The sequence below is a fragment of the Pinus tabuliformis genome, chromosome J, assembly GCF_031772625.1.
Source record: "Pinus tabuliformis cultivar Carrire ecotype Pingquan chromosome J, CPIR1, whole genome shotgun sequence".
NCBI classification, from domain to species: domain Eukaryota; kingdom Viridiplantae; phylum Streptophyta; class Pinopsida; order Pinales; family Pinaceae; genus Pinus; species Pinus tabuliformis.
In genome coordinates this window covers 959,785,269-959,808,124 of record NC_142295.1, presented here as the reverse complement: position 1 = coordinate 959,808,124, position 22,856 = coordinate 959,785,269, and the positions used below count along the sequence as shown (strand labels likewise).

The 22,856-nt window shown below is 38.0% G+C and overlaps 1 protein-coding gene across 3 annotated transcripts in view; it reads left to right on the top strand.

The window, feature by feature from the left end:
* PPT1 (polyprenyltransferase 1) overlaps positions 1 to 22,856 on the top strand; it is a 212,124-nt gene that overhangs the window by 107,861 nt on the left and 81,407 nt on the right. For 2 of the 3 annotated variants that reach the window (XR_016247981.1, XR_016247980.1), the window contains exons 3-7: positions 5,498 to 5,619; positions 14,374 to 14,443; positions 14,872 to 15,021; positions 15,149 to 15,284; positions 15,449 to 15,550. Coding sequence is in view for 1 of the 3 variants with exons in the window: in XM_089378810.1 (XP_089234936.1) it covers positions 5,498 to 5,619; positions 14,374 to 14,443; positions 14,872 to 15,021; positions 15,149 to 15,284; positions 15,454 to 15,550 (575 nt within the window). In the remaining 2 variants the exon portion in view is untranslated. The remainder of the gene's footprint in view (positions 1 to 5,497; positions 5,620 to 14,373; positions 14,444 to 14,871; positions 15,022 to 15,148; positions 15,285 to 15,448; positions 15,551 to 22,856) is intronic. The other variant, XM_089378810.1, reaches the window with a different exon arrangement.

Below are 22,856 nucleotides of genomic sequence, written 5' to 3'. Positions count from 1 at the left end.
TCTATGACAAATTGTATGACAATGATATAGGCTGGCAGTGATACTTATGAATATGATGTATGTCAATGCCCTAATGACATATGGCAATAGGGTTGAGATATTCATATATGGCAGTAACCTTTACATGACAGTAACCCTAATATGGTAGTAAACATAAGGCAATAAACTTATGGAAGTAAACTTGACATGTTACAGTGATCTATATGCATGGTAGTGACTTTGATGCATGACAATGATCTTTATGTATATAACAATGACCTTCATGCATATGTATATGGCAACAACCTCAATATATATGACAGTGACCTAGATGCTGGACAATGATCTATATGCATATGACAGTGACCCTTTGACATGGCAATGTACTTTGATGTATGGTAGTACTAGTGACACTCTGATTTATGACGATGATGATATGACAGTGATAGTGTGACATGGAGGTATGTGCTTGCCTCTCTAATATGCTTATCTGCTATTGGATTGGCCCTAGGTGACCTAGTGTGATTGATGAAAGACTTATGTTTCATGATATTATACATTGTATCTCAGCTGAACATTTGATGAATATCTAAGAAGAAGAATCTGGTTGGGTTTTCCCTCTTGTGGGGTTTTTGCCCTGGTCTCTGACCTAAATCTTGGTGTCTCTATTGTGCATGCTTTTCTTCTATTGTTCTTTACTGTTCTGCTGCATTGTTGATGTTATTGTTCTCTCTACATAATTACTAATGATGTTATGGGGTGAATGTAATATGTAGATGATGAAAAAGTTTGAAAATGCAATTATCTACAACATAGAACAATCTAGCCCTAAAAGTTAACAATACATGGATGTTATTTAATTGTTCATGGTTACTCATTATTATTTGGCTTAATTTGTTCTTGTTGTGAGCAACATCTTTGGAAGGGCCCTCCCCTAATTTTTTGCATATTGAAGTAATTCCACGTGGTTGGTTAGAACATGTTTATAACAGCCTAATTATGCCTCCTTCCATATTGTTTAATTGTTGATTCTAGCTCCCACTGCCCAATTTGATAGGCATTAGTTTTGGTAAACCATCATCCCTTGCATTCTAAGAACATTAATGTTCGACCAAGACTCCGGGACGATGAGACGCAGGTGTGGGGAGACACACAAGGGGGATGTGTGGGAGTACCCTCAAATTTTAGGGAAATAATGAAAGCATAAATATATGGATCCATATTCTAGCCCCAAGGGTTAGCTCAACTGGTCGAGTCCCCGTTGTTAAGTGCCTCGCCGATCGGGAGGTCATAGGGTCAATTCTCCTTGACGCCCTTGGGGCTAGGCCCTGCTAGTTTGGCCGACGGGCTTTAAAAGATTCCCTTCGGGGTTGATATGCCCAGATTTTCCCGTGGATGTAACGGCCACCCAGTGTCCGTGAACCACAACATAAAAAAAAATATTGATTCGTATTCATCGTTCATACTAGTACATACATCATTCATCCATATACCACGAGATTCAATGATGAAATACATTGATCCATATTCTTCATTCATCATAGTAGAATCTACATTGATTTAAAAATTAAATTTATTATTCATCATTCGAGACTGCATGATTTAAAATTTAAATTCATCATTCTAGAATCTAATTAGTTCTAAGCAAAACAGACTATAGTAGATACCAATGTTATTGGAACCAAACAGGAAAACCCTCTGAAATGAGAATCAATTGGAACCATTAAAAAAACAAAGATGACATAACTGATTAACCAAAAATACATAAAATATTCAAATTTTAAAGAAAAACATATATATTCATGTGCATCCATATGAATCCAAACCATTTATACACAAATAATCAAAAGTTCTCATTTATATAGCATGTAAGGGTGCACATAACCAAAATAGAACTCAGTGCAATCCATCCTTGAATAAAAAATACATCAACAAACACGCTCTATATGGCCTCTAGTATCCAAAAAAAAATCATGCTAAAACAAATACCTACATATCATCAAAATCATTACCTATATTGGAATTTTCGTCATCAATATCACCCTCTAAGCATTAAAATAAGATAGAAAAAATGTAGCATGACAAGTCAAGACTTTGTTTGAGTGATGGGTACATTTTTTAGTAGGGTCATGATAGAGGAGTTCGACAACCAATGCCACTAACATCAAAGTAAATAGAAGTCTTGGTTCTCTTGATTAAATACTAGTTCCATTCCCTCGTACATGAAAAAATCAAATGGAAATGTTGCAATTCCCCCCAATCCTGAAACCTTGAAAAATTATTCCCCTCAATCCTAAAACCCTGAAAAACTATTAAGTCTGCTAGATTTTGAGTGAGATCTAAAATTCTATTTTCTCCATATGAAATCCAATGAGGTTGGAAGCACTCTCAAACATCCAGAGTCATTTCATGGTAATGTAAAAAATTTAAGTAGAAGGATGAAAATGAAATATAAAGGAGAATGTCACTTTTACTTTTAAGAATTTAACATTACCATGAATTGCATAGCATCATAGGGCCATAGGCTTGAATATTAGGCTTCCCCACACAAAATTTCTTGAAACTCACAAGGAATGCTTCTGGAAGCCCACCCTCAAAAGGGGTGCTTCTGAGCGTCCCCCTTTTGAGGGGTGCGCCCAGAAGCACCCCTTTTGGGGAAACGCATGCCCCACATTGGGGAAACGTTTCCCCAGACGTCCCCCCATCATGGATGCGTGGGAAGCATGGGGTGTGTGCATCGCACCCTGGGGAACGTGTCCCCATGAAACACTGAAGAACATCTTAAATAATTTTTCTAAGGTGTCCCTCCTCGTGGCATAAAATACTCAGCAAAAAGTGAGAGGGAGGGTTGTTATTGTTGAAATTTCTAACTCTGACACGTTAGAAATCTCTACTACATTATTTGGTTTATTTTCTCCTACTGGTTCTTTTCATTAACAAGTTATTTATAAATATAAATATCGAAAATAAACACAAATGTAGCCTTAACACATATACAGATCAACGATTGAAATAACTGAGACAATCACATAAGAGACACCGTTATTTTTGGACAATTATCCCTGAAAAAACCCAATGCAGGAAAACCGGTACAACATATATGAGGGTTTTATTATTATGCAGTTTCTGAATACAACTAGGGTGCCCAAAATGGCTCACCCAACAGAGAATGCCCTTGGCAAAAGTACCTCTCCTCGGAGACAGATATTCTGGTTGATCAGTCAATGGATGATTGATCCCACAACAACTACGACAACTCCTTAGCTGGACAACAAAAGTTGCTCCAAGCTTCTCCATTGCTCTGCATCACTCTGCTAGGGACTGCGTCACCCTCTCAGCTCCAGTCTTCCCCATGAAAATCTCCAACGCTGCCTCTTGGCCCTGCGTCAGCTCTACTAGCCTCTGCGTCAGCCACTTGGCTCTCTGCGTCAGCCACTTGGCTCTCTGCGTCAGCCCTCTGGCCCTCTGCGCCACCCACGCTGGCCTCCTCAGCCTCTGCGTAAGTCCCAACTGCCTCTGCGTCAGCCTCTCTGGCACTGTCTCTGCCTCTCTGCTATGTATTCTCGGCCTCGTGTTTAACTGCCCCTCGCTGCAACAGATCACTGGTTCGATTCTCTCAGCAAACCCCGCTCCAGAAAATCGAACTCACTAATCAATTTGGTGTATCTCCAACTGACCCTCAAGACTCCTCTTATACTTTTCTTGTTGAGTCTTCAAGGGCCGAGATTAAGTCCCTAATCAATAGCTAAGATTAGATTTGGCTTGATCGTCGTCTCTTGGAAGCTTCTCACCCATATCTTTATTAATAACCATTAATATTTTTATTTTCCTAAGTTTAGACTTAGGAACCCATAAAAAATATTAATTATTTTAATAACTCCTCAACTGGGTGGAATTTCTCAAAACGATTTCTGAGTCTTGGAGATCTCATGTGCCTTAGTCTCTCCACCAATTTTCATGGCTAAAGCACATCTGATGCTACTACAAATCAACAATTATGGTGATAGTGGACAGCCTTCTTAAGTGCATCTAGAGCTGAACTTCATTCAGGGACTTGATTACCTTTGAATGCGGGGTCTGGGAGGTGAAATAAGTTATGTGCACACACTTCTTTTCTTTTTATCTCATTTTATTACCATTACTATAGTTCTGTTATCTTTGGGTGAATTCCATGCTCACCTTATACCAAATGATAAGATGCAGGATCTCCATAGAATTTCCTGTAGAATAGCCTTTGGCGATGGATGCTTGTCATGTGCTGATCTTCCTCCATAGCTTTTACCAGAATGTGGGTGACCACATTTTTGATGTCTACATTTCAGAATAAAAAAGAATTATACGTCCATAAAGGAAGTAGCACCAATATGTGAGTGGCATCCTCACACATATGATATCAATTGTAGTAAGTGGCATGAGGAATTTGCTTGTGAAGCAGCTAACCAGAAATTGAAACATAGGCATATGGTGCTTTTGCAAAGTGACTGAAATCTAGGTCATTGTCATTATGTCTAGCAGTGCTACTGCCCAGCCTTGGATAAACCACTGATTAGATACTAATCTTAGAGAATAAACATCAATGCATATGAAGAAAAAGTAATTGTGTGCCTTATCTATCTGTGAGCATGGCTTGCTAGTGGGGAAGAGGCATTTAGGTGTCAGGACTGAGCACATGCTCCTTGATTTTATTGAGAAGACTCATTGACATGTTCAGTACACTTGCATATGAAAACTTGTTTTATGTATTTTATTTCTCATTGAATTATTACATATGTCGTTTTGATGCTACTGGAATGTAATGTTCACGTGGTGCTTGCATATGAGTTGCAGTTGAACATTTTTTTCCCTGTTGTGATCATAGAGAAGGTCAAGATTGCAAGCAGCAGCAAAATAGTAAAATCATCATATTTCCAGCAACATTCAGCAGTTACAAACAAAAACACCACCACATGCCATTTCTCGACAGAGGAAGGCAGGCTGCTGATAACAACAGTGAAATTTAACTGAATGCTGAATGACTGTAGAGCACTTTAAAAGTCAATATTGGAAACTGATTTGTAAATGTAGCAGGCCCAATGAAATATAACTCTGATATTAGAAATTCGAGATAAATGTTTTTTTTCTGCAATCCTTTGTTTGTTTAACCTCCCTCCTTTATTCATATTTGTTGCAAAATATGTGTTCTATTATGTCTGAAATATGCCACCTCCAAGATAGAATTACTTGAGTGTTTTAGTGTTTAGTAGTTCGTTGTGATTGCTCTTTCATAAGATGAATGTGGAAGAAGCAATATCCTTCAACTTCTTGGTTCTGTTTAGCTAACGGGACAAACTTTTGTGTTTGCCAATTGATAAGAATTGAATTTATGTGCTTGTCTGGAAACCAAATGGTAGCTACACAGTTGATATTACTTACTCTTTCCTGAAGAACAAGTTTCATCATCCCTGAGGTTTAATGTCACTGTTATCATTGCTGATATATTAATTGCTTTAATTAAGACAAATGTCAAAACATTTTGTAGGTGCAAAGGACTAAGTTGCGGCCAATTGCATGTGGTACCTTGACACCCCTCCAAGGGCTCTGCTTTTTGGGCATCCAGTTGCTCTTGGGACTTGGCGTACTTCTACAATTGAACAATTTTAGGTGAGACTCCTAAACCAGTTCATTGTATGATATAGATATTCAAAAACTAGGTAATGTTGTGGAAATTGATGTGTACACACCACATATTCTTTCTATTGATGAAGGCTGTTAAATTGGTAATAATTTTAAGTTTTCCTGCAAGTTGAGATTGTAAGTAGGCAAGTTATTTTTTTCTTTCATTTCTTTTAAAGCGATACAAGGTCATGACATGAGAAAATTGATACTGTTGCACTATTTTGTGATGCTTTTCTTTCTGAAAATATTTCAATGGATATTAATTTATATTTATAATGTTATTCATCCAAGATTGGTGAGATACTTCTTCCTCCTCACCCTCTACCTATTCACCATGACTTATGGATATCTAGTTGATCACTTGCACTTCTCTCTCTTTGTTCAATGTACTATTGAGTTCATGTATTTTATATATTTTATCTTATTTTATTTTACTTTTTGCTTTCAGGTAGTCTAGGTTACTCCTATAGATTGGCATCACTGATTGTACTTACTAGTCCCATTGACATATTTTGGTCATTTGTTGGACACTAAATTCATCTCATCTTATTCTAGTTATATGATTCAAATACCTGTTTACTGGTCTACACTTTCTATTTCGAGTTATTTTTGAGTATATTTTTACTGTGCGATATGGGTTTGGCTGTCAGTATTTGAAAAACAAGATACCAGTTTTTGCATTCTATGTTGACACTGATAATAATTTGACAGGCAATCTCCTCCTTTTATTTGTTATTAAAGTTCAAGTATCAGTTCACCTGTATGCCTGAACAACCTTGTAAATCCAAAACCATCATGACCATCCTTCACTAGTTTTCACTGATAGATTCGATAGAACTTGTTTCAGTTAGTCAAAAAGGTTAGCTCTTCTCTCCCATGAGTAAATCATTTGCTATGCGATTACTTTTGTTTCAAATGTTTGATGATCAGAAGCATACCTATGTTCAGTTTGTTACCCATTATGATGCATGGGTGTGACTTTGCACGTTGTATTGCACATAACAATGTTTGACAAAATGGGGTATTTCCACTAAAGACAAACACCCTAACTAACTGCTCACAAACCTTGTGCTGCTCATTGCCTTGATTTGTTGTTGCATGACTTGGCAAAGTTTCCATGGATTAATGAAACACTTCGGAATGGGAAACAAATTTCTCACTTCATATTTAACCATCAACTCACATTGAATTCGTACAGGAGTAAAGCATCTAAAGAGCTGCTCAGACCTTGTGACACAAGGTTTGCCACATATTACATTACTATCAAAAGACTAGTTGAAGAAAAAACAATTATAAAAAGTGTTTTTTTGTAACAATGAATGGGAAAACTCCTCTTTCAAAGGAAGCTAAAGGAAATGAGTTGGAACAAGTGATTTCAGGGAATGCATTTTGTGACAATGATTTGAAGGTCTTAAAACCATGTGAACCAATTGTTAATATGCTTCGCATGGTTGATAGCAGTATTGATAATATCGGTATCGGCAAAATATCGGCGAGGGTCCAGAAAACATCTTATCGGCAATATCGGCAAATATCGGCAAGCATTAAAAAAGCATAATATATTCATTTTTTTCAGATTTTTAAACATATAAAGCAATAACATAATACTTCTCAAAAAAATAAATGTGTTATATTTTTGTGTGTGTGCATCTATTTCTCAATTCGGTATTTATTTCCGCAACGTTTTATTTGTGCTAGTGAATTTATCGTTATTTGTCGAATAATAATTTAGAAGACAAATAAACTGCTAACATTTAGAAGATAAATCTCTAGTTTATTGCATTCAAGGAATTTTCACATGGTGCTCTTGATTAAATGCTAGTTTCATACCCTTTTATATGATAGAATTCAATGGAAACGTTGCAATCCCCTCAATCCTAAAATCCTGAAAACTGTTAAGTCTGTTGGATTTTGAGTGAGTTCTAAAATTCTACCTTAGAACCACTCTCAAGCATCCTCAGTCAATTAATGGCAATGTTAAAAATTTAAGTAAAAGGATTTTACTTTAATAACTTTAACATTACCATTAATTACAGAGCATTAGTAGGGCCCTACGATTGAATATTAGGCTTCACCAGTCATAAATTATTATTTTCAATCAAAATTCAAGGGCGACACCCAACCCTTTTTTAGGGGGTGATGCCCACAAGCACCCTTTTTGGGAATATGCATCCCCCACATCGGGGAAACATTCCCCCCTGTGTCTCCCCAAGTTTCCCAAAAAGGGGGATGTGAGAAAACATTTCCCTAGGCATCACGGCGTCTTGGGTGTTGATTTTTCAAGTGCAATAGATATAAGTACTAATTTATAAAAAATGTGGATATTCTTTTAACACTTCCAGATTATCATTAAGCAATTACACTTAAGGAATTCAACCATAAATGCACAAGGACATTAGAGATCACAAAGCACAAAGATAACACAAGATTTACCATGGGAAAAACCCACTTAGGGGAAAAACCCAACAAGCTTTTCCTTAGAGAAAATTCTTCAGTTGAACAAGAGATATGCCTAATTCTGCTAGTCAAATATGATAGTCAAACTGACCAACAATGCTATGGTCAAACCCGGTCAAACTACCGTCTTGTCAAGCTAATCTTCTGCCCAAAATTCTTGGCCCTGCTTGATTTGCCTAGGCTGAAATTCAACATCTTAGAATCTGCCCAGAAACTCGGCCCTGCTACCTAAAATATGTTGCCTAGGAAATTTGGACCTGCTACCCAAGAAATTTGGACGTGCTACCCAAAATCTTGACTCGCTGCCTAGAAACTCGCATGTGCAAAGCTGTAGGAGAGAGAACCACACATGCAAAGTCAAGGAGAGATAGAAAAGATACTTGAGATCTTTTCCTTTGCTTGGATGCCCAAAAGATGTCTTGTCTTGTGGGAGATCTAGCTGTGCTTGAAGGAGGAGTTCAAATGCCTTATATATAGTGTTTTGGCTGGCTTGAATGGGTGTCTCTTCAACTGGGGCTGACTTGACTTGACGGAGGGCTGACTTGACAACTTTGGATCCAAAAATTCAAAATCAAAATTCTCTCTTTTAAAACCAACATGAAGAACATGTCTTATATTAAATATTATATATATTTTTTCTTTTTGAAACTTACATGAAGAACATGTCTTACGTAATTCAAAGGCTAAAATATTAATTATGAAGTCCGATCATAACTACAAAATTCAACATTCCCTCTTAGCTAGGGAGGTATTCATAATGACTATCTAGATGTTATCTTGTTGACAAATGTCACTAAGAAAATGTTCTTCATTTATCATCAGCATCAACATCATCTGATTACCATAACTCTGGTCAACATTTGTGGCCTATGGTAAGAATCAACAACATCAACTAGGTACCATATTTTGGTTAGCATCATTGGCCTATGGCACATAATTCGCATCAACTATGATTCTAGTCAATGCTTTTCACCCATGATATACTGACTAGTCCTGGTTCACCATCATCTTGGTCAATCTCTTTGACTCATGGTGAAACCCTAGGGACACACTCAATCCATTTGAGTATTCTGGTCCCAAATCCAAAGGCCTCACTCTAGGCCATGATATTAAATGGGCTCACTCAACCTATTTGGAGAGTAATCCTGAGCCTGATGTTAAATCACACCTACTCAACTCTATGGTTGAGTAATTCTGGGTCTCTAGGACCATTCTTCCTAATACTGGTCAACCTACTTGACTCAGGAAGAATGTCTATCCTCTGTCAGACCATTCTCCCTAATCTCAACCGACATACTTGACTCAAAGAGAATGAATGTCCTTGAATGAGCTAGCTATGCTGATGTGTTAATCCACTACCTATGAAAATCATCCTGCAACAACATCATGCTGAACAAGTCATCATTTGGAGTGATTCACCAATTATCCAAGTCGTCACTTGAAACTTGGTCAACACATGTGACCTATGGTGAAACCCTGGGCTATTACCATTCCTGCATGCTAATTGAATGGTAACTCTCCTGCTCGATGTTAGAGGCACTCACTCGCCCACCTGGGATGCACTTTGAGCCTTGATGCTCTCTGGGCCATTCTCCCTAGCCACATTTTGTGGTCCCTGGTCAATACTTTGACTTGTCTATATTCTGACCTAGGGAGAATGTCTGCCCCTTGATGCAACAACATCACCATTCCCTCTAACCAAGGAAAATATTCTCAACCACTTTGGCTTGTCCCTGAAGTATACAAACTTCTCAAGCTTGTCCTTGAAGTATACAAACTTTGCCTTGGGATAGAGGCTTTGTGAGCCTCACTACTCCCTTTTGTACCATGTCTCGGTATGTGCTTCGACTTGTCATCATGGTCGTCTCCTACACCTAATCAAATAATCCTGCGAGTAGTTACTAAAGCCACACTGGTTCACAATTTGCCAAACTAGCTGCAATATACTCAGCTTCTGTAGTCCTGACTGCGACAGACATCTGCTTCCTACCCAAGCAGAATCCAAAATAAATCATCATCCTGATGTGCCCTTCTTGTCTTCAACACTCTTTGCCCAATCTAAATTTGTATATCCCTGCAGCTGCTTCCTTCAATGGAACCATCACCACAACTGCTTGACACTGAAACAAACTCTATTGTAGCAATCTGGTTGCTTCCTCTACCACTTAGCTTCTTCAGATTAGTTATCATGGAAGTGGCCATGGATTGACTATCTTTCATCCTAAATCTCTTAAGGATCATCATATATGCTTACCTGACTTCTGCCACACTCAGACGTTAGCTCCCTCTGATATTGAAGCAGAGCTTGGCAAATTTCTCTATCACTGAAGCAAATCCTCTTGCCACTGCTACTCCCTTTGTCAAGTAAGTCTTTCTACTCCCGTCAGAAACAAATCATGTAATAACATGATCAATAGAGATCCATTAATCCATGAATATCAAGTCCATTGTGTCTGCTTGTGATCGTACAAAGCTTTCTTTAGTCTGTAATCATGAGACTTCTTCTCATGTACCTCAAAGCCCTGAGGTATGTTTATGTACACTTCTTCTTTCTTCAATCATTGAGAAAAGCGATCTCTGCATCTACCTAGTGCAATTTTCAAAGCAATAGAAATTCTAATAGAAGTGTACCTGACAACTGAAGCAAACGTCTTGTCATAGTCTTCTCCCTCTTTTTGGGAGAATCCTTGAATCTTGCTTTGTACTTCTCTATGTTTCCATCTACTGTATACTTGTAGATCCACTTGGAATTCACCACTGGCTCTCCTCAAATCGTGACATAATTTTCATTTGGCATCCTTCAAACTTGCTGGCCTGCTTGCTCCTTTTGAACTAGGAGCTCTCACTGTCATCAAACATGGTTCTAGATGTCAGTACAACTTCCCCATCTTGAACACAAATCGTTCTAGGAGAGTCCTTTTGTCCCAAGATTTGCTTCGTTCTTCCCAATGCTCTCATTTGATGCCAAAGCCTTGATATCCTTTACGATATACCTGCAACCCTCACCAGGAGGTCATGGAAGAAATGATTATAACCTGGCAAAATAGAAACAAAGACAAGAGGTTAACAAATAATAATCAAGGAAGAGAGATATAAATACTTATCTTTTGAGGATTGTAGGGAATTATCAACTCCCTTTTGATCCTTGTCTTTTTGCAGGAATGAAATCCATCTGCAATATCATCATCCTCATCCTCATCACCAACATGTTGCTCTCCTTTTCTTTCTTGCATGATCTAGGATTTCTCCTTTCAATAGAAACATTGATCTAGGTCTAACTCTAGGGTTTTATCCACAAACCCTACGACTTTCTTACCAAGAATCTTAGTTTTCTAGGGTTTACAAATCAATTCTAAGAAGGGTTCATAACATAAGTGTTATGACTTCTCTTTTTATGTGAGAGACCCCTTCAACTCCCTCTTGCTCCTAGCCTACTTGCAAAAATCAAAGATCTATTTGGAATTCTAGTAAAACATGTCCTTATCATTCGCTGCTAAATCTTTTGTAGTATCATTCTTGGATTTCTTCTTATGAGGATACTCATCCACATCATTGCCCTTCCTCTTATCGTTCTTCCCTTCAGTGCATTGATTTTTATAATGACCAAACTTGTGGCAACGAAAACATTAAATATCCTTCTTTTGAGGAGTTGGTCTTCTACCTGCATTCCTTTGAAATTTTCCAAAATTTCTCCTTCCTTTGCCATTTTTAGAGTGGGCTGTAAACACTTGAGAGTCATCATCTTGAGGTCTTGGAATCTTCTCCTTTGAGACAAATCTAGATTCTTCTTGAGTACATGAGGTCCATAGTTCTTCAAAACTTGGAGTTTTCTTTCTGCCACATATACTAGATGCAAATGAGTCCCATGATTCAGGTAAACCATTAAGTGTTGTAGTCACAAGTTCTTTGTCATAAATGATTTAATCAATTGCTTGATCTCTTAGTTGAGAGATCCTCATGAAATATGAGGCCACAATATCATTTCTTGACATTTTGACGTCACGAAGTTCATTTTCAAACTCATTGCTTGACCAATGTTGTTTATGGTATACAATCCAACTAGGGCATCATACATCTTCTTTGAAGTGTCAAGATTTGTGACATATGGAATCAAATGATCTCTGATAGAATCTACAATAATACTTCTGGCTATGATGTCATGCTACTCATTTTTTGCTTTCCTTTCATTATTTGAAGGTTTAGTGACCTTGCCATTCACAATATCCAATACATCATTCTTTGCAAGAATGAGGTCAATCCTTGTCTTCCAAGCCCTGGAATTTGTAGCTCCTTGCAACTTGTTCTCTGAATTCATAGAAGAACCCATGGTTGTAGATAAGCAATCAAATTGTAGATGTAGGTCTTTTCAAGAGTGATCTCAATGCTCTTTCCTTTACCAAAGCTCTTCAAGAGTGATCTCAAAGTCCTTTCCTTCATGAAAGCTCTGATACCATGTTGATTTTTAAAGTGCAATTGATACAAGCACTAATTTCTAAAAACTGATGATTACTTCTAATGATGTAGATATTGTTTTAACACTTCCAGATTATCATTAAGCAGTTACACTTCAGAAATTCAATCGTAAATGCACAAGGACAATAGATATCACAATGCACAAAGATAACACAAGATTTACCCTGGGAAAACTCACTTGGGGAAAAACCCAATAACCTTTTCCTTAGACAAAATTCTTCAGTTCAACAAGAGATACACCTAATTATGCTAGTCAAATATGATGTTCAAACTGACCAACAATGCTATGGTCAAACTGCCCTCTTGTCAAGTCAATCTTTTGCCTAGTAAACGCGGCCCTGCCTAATCTGACTAGGCCGAAATTCAGCCTCCTAGAATCTGCCCAGAAACTCGGCCCTGCTGCCCAAAAGTTCACATGTGCGAAGCTGTAGGAGAGAGGACCACACGTGCAAAGTCAAGAAGAGAGAAAAAATACTTGAGATGTCTTTGGCCTTCTTCTTTTCCTTTGCTTGCATGCCTAGAAGATGTCTCGCCTTGTGAGAAATTGAATTTTGCTTGAAGGAGGAGGTTGAATGCCTTGTATATAGTGTTATGGCTGGCTTGAATGGGTGTCTCTTCAATTGAGGTTGACTTGACTTGAGGGATGGCTGACTTGACAACTTTGGAGCCAATAATCTAAAACTCAAAATTCTCTTTTGAAACCGACATGAAGAACATGTCTTATATTAATCATTATATATTTTTTTTCTTTTTGAAATTGACATGAAGAACATGCCTTACGTAATTCAAGGGCTAAAATATTAATTATGAAGACCAACCATAGCTACAAAATTCAACACTGGGAGCATGGGAAACATGGGCATCATATAGTTCATGTCTCCTCTAAAAATTAAATATATATTTCTTGCAAGAGAATGATGGGATCTTTGTATGTGGGTGTAAGAGGCAGGATCGTGTCGGAGGGAGTGATGGAGCTACGTATGGTGGATTTTGCATTCCTCATCATACCAATGGTTCATAGGACATGACTTAGAATGGGGAGACGAAGAGGGGTATTTGGTGACAGGGGGATATGAATTTGAGGGCTACATCCTTGATAGTTGAGGAGAGCACATTGTATCTGGAGGAGGATGGCTTGAGATTAAAATTAAGAGAGGGGTGGGGGGAATTGGTAGAGGTGAGAAGAGTAGGCATCTAGATCCTTGTCATCAAACAAAATGGTGGTTTGAGGGGGGAGCACGAGGGGGCAAGGTAGGAGGAGAGGGTTGGCTTGGCGTTGAAAGGAAAGGAGAGCATAGTCAACTAGAGGATCGAGCTATCTAAGAATTGGCATATAAATAGGATCTTATCTTGGTTGGCCAGTTCATAGTAAACAATAATAGTGCCACCCCACGGGGAAAACAAGTGAAACTATTGGAAGCCAAAAAGTAAGGGAAGTTAAATTTGTTTACAAATGATAAGGATAACATATTATTAGATACATGTTGAAGGCAAAACCTTTTGAATTTTTTTGTCCCACCTACCATTACATGGATGCCCCATTGGCTATTTGCATATCATGTGGGCTTATTGTGTGCTGCATAAGATTTGAACTCTTCCCAATCTAGTCACAGTATCTATCCTTTACTACTTGGAATTACACCATGGAGATATAGACATGGTAACTTGTGAATGCTTTAGATAGGGAAAGCAATATGATATGGTTGTCAGAAATTATTTGTATTTTCTGGACACTGTGTTACTACATCTTGGTCTTGTCTCTTTTCCTTTCTAATATTATGGTCTTTGTTGTTTCTTGGCATTATACAGCCGCATACTGGGAGCATCATCACTGTTACTAGTGGGCTCATATCCTCTCATGAAAAGATTCACCTTTTGGGTAAGAAAATCCAACTAGCATATCTTTTGTTTGTTCAGATTGCATCTTTTGGCTATAACAAGGAGAACACCATCAATTTGTACTCTTCTAGTAATAGTTTCAATTAATTCTTTCCATGCACATAACTTGCTATCATCATTTTCTTCATATTGTTTTAATGCGTATGTTTTTATGATACATGTATGGATTTGAATCAGAAATGCTAGAGGCACTTTGTGGATGCAAACTTTATCTAGTTTTAAGATATTTCCTACTCTGTTTTCGGTCTTCCATAGACAAATAAAATGACTTCTTTCTCTCATTTTTCACCCATTCTTTGAGGACAGTGAAATGCATTTCCTTCACTGGAGGTCTTTCTTTCTTTAGTGCATCATGGAAAGTGTGCCACTTTTATGACTAAATGCATATTCTCTTATTTTTGTTCACAGCCTCAGGCATATTTGGGCCTAACATTCAACTGGGGTGCTTTACTAGGATGGGCAGCAATAAAAGGTAACTTAGACCTCACTGTTCTCCTGCCTTTATATGCTTCTGGAATATGCTGGACCCTTGTCTACGACACCATCTATGCTCATCAGGTGCAGTCATAGTCTTATCATAATTGTTCAGTGAGTACATATCAAAAGATTTTAAACTTTTTAATTTCATCGTGTGACCTCTTATTGTGAGGCTCTATGCATTCTTACATTGACATTGCTTTGAAAGGACAAAGAAGATGATTTGAAAGTTGGAATCAAATCAACAGCATTGAGATTTGGTGACCAGACACAAACTTGGCTCTCTGGCTTTGGTGTTGCATGCATTAGTTGCCTTACTCTTAGTGGGTTTAATGCTGATATGGGTATGTACTTGCCACTTGGGCAATATTTTCTTGGAGTTTGATGGTATTTTTTGGTTTTCCTTTGCATTGATTGTTCCACATTTATTAGTCCTTTTTGGGCACACACAAGTTGCATATTCATTTCCAAAAGGAGAAAACATTGATTCTATGGTAAATGTGTCTAGTACAGGATGGCCATTTTATGCAGTCATGACAACAGCTGCTGGGCATCTGGCATGGCAAATTTTGACTGTGGACATCTCATCCCGTGCTGACTGTAATAGGAAGTGAGTATTGGTGGATTATATTTTTCTTTTCCCTTTCTGCCAAGCAATGGTTTAAGGTTATATCTAGTAACAAGTAAGCTGGTTTCATATAATGGCTTGATTGATTAAAGAACATTGCTAATAGAAATAGAATTAATAGGTAGGAAGAGTAATGTTCCTTTATTGACATATGGCTTCACAAGGATACTTCTCTATACCTATCACATTCAAACATGTCTCTGAGTGCTTTCAAGTCTTGGCAGATTCATTTCATTTATCCAAAAGTAGCCCCGTGCTGGTCTTTAGCAGTTGCTGTCATTTAGACTGGGATGAGATATTGCTTTAAGTGATTTAACTTTTCTTTGAAAATAACTTGCATTAATGCCAAAAATGGAGGAACATTACAAGGCTGATTTAGAATAAAGAGAGGGGAACCTAAAGCCAGGCCACCTCATAGCCATCGAAAGCTTACTCTAATAACTGAAAGAAAGAGCCACTGAAGAATAATAATTGCAAAATTGGCACTAATACAAAGCACAAAAGTTAAAAATACGTAATAAATAAAAAAATATGGTCATCTGGCTACAGAATCAAAGTATCCAAACAGAGGCATGTAACATAAATGTCCGAGGGGGCACAACCACTCAATTCTCCACCACTGCTCCCCAACTATGTAATGGTTTATGGGATTTTCATTGATTCTAAAGTTTCCTTTTTGTTTACTTGAATACACCCTTTTTGTTAATTATATCTTCATTGATTATAGATTTTCATGTTAATTAATGTGATCACACCTTCTCTTCCTTTAAGATACATATTTCATAAACATATAAAAAGGTATTCTTTTTGCAAGTTTATTTTCTGATTTGTAAACATTTTATATATAGTTTCCAAAAGGATGAGTTGCTTTGATGAAATTGAGAAAAATACTCTTGTAAAGAATGTGCAGACATCTTTTTGCACATGCTCATGGTTATTAGTCCCATTCCTTCAGCTTTTTCATTTCAAGGAATCAGCTCCCTTGTCATCATCTTCCACACCAATGGTATTATTCATGGGCTGTGTACCAGTGTTGCACTAATTGCGTTTAAATTGGAAAATCGCAATTTTTTCAAATCGGAGATATTATCGGCTGATTAAATCGCAATTTTTTTTTTTCTTCAGCGATTTTTTTGGGAAAAAATCGCTGGAAAAAAAATAAAATTATATATATATATTTTTATGAGGAGGAGGAGGTGACCCAAGCTACCCCTGTCACCAGTAGAGGACGTGGTCTACCTCTTGTAGCTCCTAGTTCTTCAGCTTCTAGAGCACAGCAGAGTCTACTGCCAACTCCATCGACCTCTACATTTAGAGGGGCAAAGGAAATCAATAGTATTAGACTTTAGTTATTTGGTTCATTTCATTGTATATGACATTATGACTCATGATATGAGATACATTATTATATTTTTTGTTGATATTTTGAGGCTGAGTTGGGAGTCATGAGTCAGGACTTACTATTCAGGACATGATTCACTGTTATGTGTGATGTGGCATTAGAAATGATATTAAACATCTTATATATTAGTTCTTTTATCATATTTATGTGTCAATGTATTTATTTTATGTTGTAGATGCTTTAGATATTAAAAAAATCGAAAAAAAATGAATATTTTTGTATGTTACGATTTTTTCTCGATTTTTATGATTTTTTCCGATTTTTTCCCCGCACCGAATTAATCCCGTTAACGATTAGAGCAACATTGCTGTGTACATGCTTATTAAGGTGTGTAGTAATTGTTACCACAAAATCTAGCAGGCCCTAAAGAGGGAAAGCCTATAGGAAAAAGAGCTAGACTAAGTGCTAACAATGGGACAATGGTCCTAAGGTTTTCACTCTAGTCATCTGATAGAGCTACTCACTTTGGCATTGAGCAGATTGGGACCCCCACCTAATACACTTGACCATGGATAAGTTGTTAGGGTAATTGGGGTGCACCTTACACTAGGACTACATCCATGTGCCCTCCGCTCATACCGGCCAACAGCGTCAACAATAGAACCTCTATTTCTTCTGCATTGTTGTTAGTTCCAGAAGAGCTAGTTGTTGAATAGCGGCAAGCTAATTATGAGTTATAACTATATAAGTATACCTTTTTTCCCTAACATATTATACTTGCCTGCCATAGAGAGTGTAAGCTTTAGCCTTAGTCACTTGCCTTAAGGTCTTTATTAAGCCATAGCAGAGTTCAAGCCTGCCAGCGTTCAAGCCATAACTACGCCATAAAGACTAGCTTGTAGTTCCACGTAGTACTCGCACTAAAGACTTCCCAGTTGTGTCCATTATTAGGAATAAAGAGGCCTTACTTAGCAGAGCTCTAGCGAAGAAGGAAGCTTCTTGTTGTCTCCTTTTCAATAAATAAATAGGCGCACTATACATTGTATAGAACTAGATGCTATTAGTATAGAACTATTCTTTCTGCCTGATTCTCTTTCTCACTAGATTCGTTATTGCTTTAGTTCAATGAAATGAGACTTCTCGCTGTAGTTAACGTTAACATTAGTGCATAAGAAATAGAAGTTATATCTAGATTGAAATCCTAATAGAATGACTAACTCCTAACAACTATTTAGCTGAGCTAAGTGCCTCGTAGAGAACTAGATGCTATTAGTATAGAACGAGTAGAGGTAGAGAGTGAAGTAGGATAAGGTATACTTTCATCTCCTTACTTTTGATGCTTATTGAGTCGTGACTCCTTCCTATTCCCTCCCATTAGTATTGATAAGCAAGTCACTATGTGTAATTGATTCCCCTAGCTAGTCCTTCATGAGCTACAACGAATAAGCTAGCTAGTTCCCCTGAGCTACAACGAAGAACTAATTCTAGCTGCTTTATAAGTTAAGTTCCATATGCTATTAGTCTAGAACTAGATGCTATTAGATAGAATGAAATTTGATATTTATATATTTCTAGATTTTTTATTTGTTTTTTTGGACGGACACATTCATCAAATTATCTTCTTTTTCATTGCCAGGATGTATATATGCTAGTTTGGCTTTTGGGATTTGTTACGAGTCTTCGCAGAATCCTCAAATATGTATCTCACCTCATACACACATTTGTAATGCGTGTGTGGACTGCGACGGGTTCCTTTGGTTGTTCCCGCAGTGGCAGGAAATCTAGAGACAAGTAAAATGTCTCTATGCAAGATCATATATAATGGATATGCGAGGATCACGTAGATATGAGAGTTCAAGTTCAAGGAATCCTAGTAGGCAGATAGAAACGAGATGAAAGGGTAGAGTTTATTAAAAAGAATCTCTAGTTTCTTGGACCTAGTTCGTCTGACCCTAGACCCCAGAAAAAGGAAATCTTCTTTTTCATAAATAATGGCAAATGAAACGGTTTTGGAACTGGAGCAAACTCCACTTCTGTGGGCCAAACCAAAGGCTCTCTCTATTTCAAGTGGGGAACGCATATATAAATATTGGTGAAAGCTTTTATGACTCTTCTTAGTGATGAAAGTTGTAGTTCATCATTCTTTTTTTCACTTTGAAAGGTAATAGTAGCCACTTAGAGATGGTGTGCTGTTCAATAATCTATTTTTTATAACTATAACACAGATACACATCGAAATATATTATCTACGCATATATGCATTTATAACGAACCGTAGAAAATACAATGAGCTAAAGAACAGGCGCACTTACTTAATGCTTCCTGCCAGGCTAGATGTTTTTGTGTGGGTGGGGGCTTATAAATAGATTCTTTCCGCTGTGTGAAAGAAAACACAAATAGAATGGAATTGTTCTAACCTAATTGGTGATGCATCAATTACTTAATAGACCCACCCCAATGGATAAAGAAAAGAGATAGCTCGTCCCTGACCATAGTATTTTCCCTTGTTTGCTTTAATTCTATCCCTTTGCTTACTTCATTTCCCATGTACTCAATCTAAGGGGGAAAAGTGAAAAGAGTTAAATTCACCATTGCTTTGTCCTCTATTTTCTTAGGGCCCCGCCTGGTTGGGTGGGCACTTTTCACATCATTTGTATTACTTTTTCTTTGTTTGGTTAGCCTACTTTCTTTTTCTTTTTGTTCCACCTATAGCTACCAACCACCTTGACTTTTTAGAACCCTTTATATGCCTACCTACTTCATGAATGGAAGTGGAATGGGTTGCACAAGAAAGGAACAACCAGTAGTATTGGATCGTAGGAACTGCCTTCTTTTATTAATGATTCATTACTCCCTTAGACTAATTAGATATACCGTCTTGGGTATGCAATTAGATCGACCAGTTGTATTACCTATGCCCTTGTTTTCATTTTTGTTGGACAACCAAGTTGTGAGACCCTTAGATTAGAACCGCTGCCTTTGGAAGTGTTGCGTTAACTTCAGATATTGAATGGGTAGGGGTCAGTCGTTGCTTAGAACATTTGGATTTACCCTCGCCCACATGAAAACTACTTTATGTCGGACAACTAGTTGGATCATCCTGCGTTGAAATACTCCCAGAATTGAGATATTAAGTTTGGGGGGGGGGGGGGGACAAAACATTCATATTACCACCCTTTTGAAGCCAGAAGGATTATTTTAGTCGATGAAAAAATGGATCTTTTTTGTTTACCACCCTTTGCCTCACTTACCTTAATTACTTATAACCACTTGCTTTAGCGAGGAATGCTTACTCAATAGCTAGGGACCTAGTCTATGAGCCACCCTTTACCACCTTACCTACATTTCTTTGTTGCATTGTTAACATCCAACTGATTTGAATTTCTACCCTACTATTGGTTGTCGGTAGTTTCCCTCACCCATATGATGGATGAGTGATGAATCGCTCTCCTTTTAGTCGAGCCTGCTTGCGCATCCTGGTATAGTACCTAGATATCCCATTTTAAGGGGTAAATGGCATCGATCCCATCTTCGATACAACGTAGCACAATCTTCGATTCGATCCGCCGCGACACAACTATTAGGTGCGTGTGCTTCTGCCACGGTACTACAGGCAACTTCTTATAGATTGTGAAGCCTTGGCTTGAGGCTACCTCTTAGTATTGGTCAGTTGGGATGGCCTCATACGCTGACTCTATGACCTGGAAGCAAGTGCTATATTTACCCGACCCTTAAAATATGTGGCTTGCTCCCTCAGTCTAGATAACTATCGTTGTAGCTGCCTAATTTGCATATCCCTGGTCACTATCACTAACACATGAATTGCTAGATCTATACCATAATGTCTAGTGACCTCCGTTGGAGTCACCTTTTAAGCTTGTATAGTGTTATCTAGACCTAGAGTAAACTGCATTGGTAATGCCACTAGTACATCTGCCCAAGAAACAAGTGGAATGCTCTCTATGGCCTACGATGCTAGTGGTGCCATTGATGTTGTAGGAATGCAAACTCCTATCCTCTGTTGGTGCAATCTGTCCCTCTCTATGGTGATCATGGTAAGTTGCTATTGCATTGAAAATAACTGTTGTTGAACTGCAATGAGCTATATTTGTATTAAAAAAACCTGTAGCACCCCTTTATGCACTCTCTAGATCCACTCTAGCCTGTCTCAAATATCACTCTAAGGTCTTATTTTCCCTACTTAGATCCTCAACTATCACCTTAAAAGAATCCTTCGCAAGTAATGCTCTGTCCCTCTCCTGAGTCAACTCGTCTATCCCCTGCTCTAGAGTCTAGCTAGGACCTACACCTGTAGTGTTAGGCTACGTTCCCACAATACCCTACTCCGTGGCTACAAAATCTATAATCTGTTGCATCTCCTCTACCTTTTCCTTCTTGGCCCCCATTCTGGCTAGAATCATGTCTACAAGTCTACCAGTAGGAGTGCCACTCACTCGCTGAGATATCTATATATATATATACACTATAGTTGCTAATCCTGTTTCGGGGTTAGTCCCTGCTCCGGTGGTTGTGCCTATTCAGGTGGTATATCCTCGACGTGAACTTTCTAGTGGTTGGTGGTTGATTTCTTGTCGGACATTGCCCCTTCGATTTTGGTTACCGATTACAGCTTTTCAATGGATGCATTTGCTCGAGTTTGAGATGGCTCACTTGCTTGATTGAGAATCCGCCACTTGACTGACTTGGTCATTAAGTGATGTCCACCTGTTTGTAAAACACAATAATTTTATCAAAAGTGGTGGGTCGCGGAGACCGAGATAGCTACTGATGAGACCAGCTAGCTACCCAATCAACCAGACATACACTTAGCATACACTTAGGTACAGGGACAACTAAAGGTACAAATACAAGTAATACAGGGACAACTAGAGGTGGGTTGTTCCCAACTTCACATTGGATGGTTTTGCGGTCTTTTTCCCTTTTGTCAGGGAGTAAAGATATAAAGTGCTTTACCAATGGGAGAGACTGATTTCACCTCCCTACACTGTCACCACAGCCAAAGTCCCCTGCTCTTTACGGACTTTCACCAATGGGAGGAGTTCCCGTATTATTTTAATCACCTAGAGTAGATATACTAGGTATAGAGCATGAAGTGATCAAGCTAGAGCTCGTTCGAAAGAGATACTCAATAAAGCTACAAAGCTTCAAAGAAGCAAATTTCTCTCTAAGAAAGGCCCTAGAAAAGAAGGCACAAGACCTAGGGTTTTGACGTTTTTAGAATGTAATAGGTATTTACAAGGTCAAGGCTCGAGAGAAAAGGATTTTTTGTGTTTTACTTCAACAAGTACTAAGCTTATACAACCTTCAGGGACTTCAACGAAGTCCTCAAGTTGAAGGAGAAGAACCTAGGGTTTCTTTTTTCGAGTAGCTCCTATGGATTAAATTTGAGTGGATGCCCACCAAACTTGGAGCATAGGTAGCCTAGACCATAAGCTTGATGTTTACGCTCTCAAATTCCAAAAAAATCTCCTCCCTAAAATTTCACTTCAAGCCTTAGATTTTTTCCCTAGCCTTAAAGGACTGAGTTTTAAGAGGACAAATTATGGAGAAAGAGGAAGTTTGACCACCAAGGACTTGGACTAGTGCCTTGTCCTTTGGGCATATGGAGTCTTGGGATGTTCAAGATGAGATAAAACATCCCTAAGGAGGCTCAAAATTGATGCCCTAGATACCAATTTTGAACATTTACCTACTTCAAGAAATAATGGAGTTTCATGGAGAATTCAAAGATATTCTTCCACTAGGAACATTCATTACATGCCATACATTGGATAACATATGCAATACTCTACTAGAAAGCTTTCCAAAATCAACCATTAACAATTAGGGCACGAATTTAGCATATTTTAGAGCAGCAATTCCATACATTAAACAAATTCAAGAGAAAAATTTCATCAACATTAGGCACTTACAAGAAGGCATGCA